The sequence below is a fragment of the Meleagris gallopavo genome, chromosome 13 (assembly GCF_000146605.3).
Source record: "Meleagris gallopavo isolate NT-WF06-2002-E0010 breed Aviagen turkey brand Nicholas breeding stock chromosome 13, Turkey_5.1, whole genome shotgun sequence".
Lineage (NCBI taxonomy): Eukaryota > Metazoa > Chordata > Aves > Galliformes > Phasianidae > Meleagris > Meleagris gallopavo.
Window position 1 is genome coordinate 9517478 of NC_015023.2, and position 2344 is coordinate 9519821.

The 2344-nt window shown below is 45.2% G+C and overlaps 1 protein-coding gene across 1 annotated transcript; it reads left to right on the plus strand.

Annotated features, from left to right (window-relative positions):
* Position 1: 1 nt before the first annotated feature.
* Positions 2–1311, plus strand: DDX28 (DEAD-box helicase 28; the record flags this gene model as incomplete). Its single annotated transcript, XM_010718006.3, has 1 exon — positions 2–1311. A coding segment is annotated over one exon (843 nt), but the record flags the coding sequence as incomplete, so codon positions are not given.
* Between the last annotated feature and the right edge of the window lie 1033 nt (positions 1312–2344).

Here is a 2344-nt window from a genome sequence, read left to right on the forward strand (position 1 = left end):
CGCCGTGCTGCTGGGCACCCCGGGGGCTCTGCGGACCGCGCTGCGGTGGCGCTTCCTGGTCCTTGGGCGGCTGCGCTGGCTGGTGCTGGACGAGGCGGACGCACTGATAGACGACGAGTCCTTTGCCGCGCCGCTGCAAGAGGTCCTGGCGCACGCCCCACTTGCCGCGGGTGCCCCCGGGCCGGCTGGCCCCGGGGAGGAGAGGACCCAGGTGGTGGTGGTGGGAGCCACCTTCCCTGCGGGGCTCAGCCAGATGCTTGCGAGGTTTGTCGACGTGGACTCCTTTGTCAACCTCAGTACCCAGAGTTTGCATCGCCTGCCGTCGCATGTCCAGCAGAAATTTGTCCGTCTCAAAGGCCAGGACAAGCTGCCTGAACTGGTGCAGCTCCTCAAGGAGCGCTCAGCATCCAGTGGGGCTGTCCTCATCTTCTGCAACAGTGCCAGCACTGTCAACTGGCTGGGCTATATCCTGGATGACCACAAAATCAAGCACCTGAGGTTACAGGGACAGATGTTGGCAGCTGCCAGAGCTGGCATCTTTGCCTCCTTTCAGAAGGGAGATGTGTCTGTCCTCATCTGCACTGACCTTGCCTCACGGGGGTTGGACACTAGCAGCGTGCAGCTCGTGGTCAACTATGACTTCCCAAACACCCTGCAGGATTACCTACACCGCGTGGGGCGTGTTGGGCGGGTCGGAAGCAAGATGCCTGGAGCTGTGGTTAGCTTTGTAACCCACCGATGGGATGTGGACCTGGTGCAGAAAATAGAGACTGCTGCTCGAAAAAGGACAAGTCTCCCAGGCATGGACGCTTCTATTAATGAACCTCCACCTAAAGCAGGTTGATTTGAGTTGGTAATATGTGGCCTGGTAGGGACTAAATTGAATCCATTAAGACACAACAAGTAAGTGTGTGAGGTAGGCTGAAATGGTAGAGAATTGACTTTCGGAACAAGATGATCTGGTTAACTTTGTGCACTGTGATGTGCAGTTCTGTTGCATTTCAATGTCCTTTATCATTAGCAGCTAAACATCATTTTTTAAAATGTCTACTGGCAGGAAAAAAGAAATTATCTTCCCAACCTTGTTGCAACTTTGACCCAATTTAGTTACATGGTGGAAAGGCAAAATGACAAATTATGTTGGATTTTTTTATGGCAGCTTATTCAGAGAATTGTAGACCAGATACCTCTAAAGATGGGTGGGAGAAAAATTGTATAATAAAACTGAAGGCTTTTTCAGGCTTTGATGTCTTTCACTGAGAATAAACATTGGTGCTGCTTTATTGTATTAAAAAAGGCATTGAGTCTTCACTGATTGTTCTTTATATGACATGTCTGTTGAAGTTATTTAAAAAAAAAAAGCTGGAAATGTCTCCAATGGCAGGAAAGAAAGTGTTTTGACTCAAATTCTATTCTAATGGAACAGATGCAGGAAGTTTCTTTTGGGTATGGTGTCACAGTTCTCTTAAACTGAGAGGATTAAAGTGAGACTGAGATTATTTTGTATGTAGCTGCTCATTTGCATCCATGGGAAATAATCACTGAAAAAAAAAACAACTCTGATTTATATTGGGGAGACTTACTGTAGCTCTTCCTTTTAGTGGCTCTTTTTCTGTACTATCCATCTCTTTGCCTGTGCTAAAACTCAGTATGTAGAAATCTGTTAACTGAAAAGAACATGGCAGTGTCTCTGTATCTGGTTTCCAACCAAATAAGGTTCTGGAGCTAGTCTTAGTATGAGTGAAAGCTAAAGAAACAGAAAACTTTAACAGCCACTTCAGCATAAGGCTATAACTTTTTCCTAGATACTGAAGCTGTGTATTCTGTTCAGTTGCAGTTACAGGATTCTTAGAGTAAAGTTATTTTCTTCAATAGAAAGCTTTCAAAGCTTTCAACTTTATGAATGAAGTGGAAGGGTGACCTGTTTGTTGTGTAGACCACTCTAAAGTTCACTCCATCACAAATCATGCAATTCATGCATCTGCAGGCAGATGCATGCTTTCCTGGAGAGTAAATACTTAAATGTGGGGGCAATCTGTAGGATTATAATTTATAGAAAATCCTCTTTGTTGAAAAACATCTTGTGTTGTATCAGGTCCTGCGAGTGGCTTTAACGTGACTACACTGATTATCTTAGATGAATTAGTTTTATTAAACTCCAAGGGAAAAAAAAAAGAAGCTAATATTCGCTTGCCTGCTTTCAGGCTGACTATCTCAGGTGTCACATAACTTCAGTGTGATCTAAGAGGAGGCAGTTTTCGAAGCTGCAATGCTTCTTCATGTTACATAAATGTGGAGTTACTGTCTTTTAGTGTCCTCCCTCCTGAGTCAGCTGGTGATAATG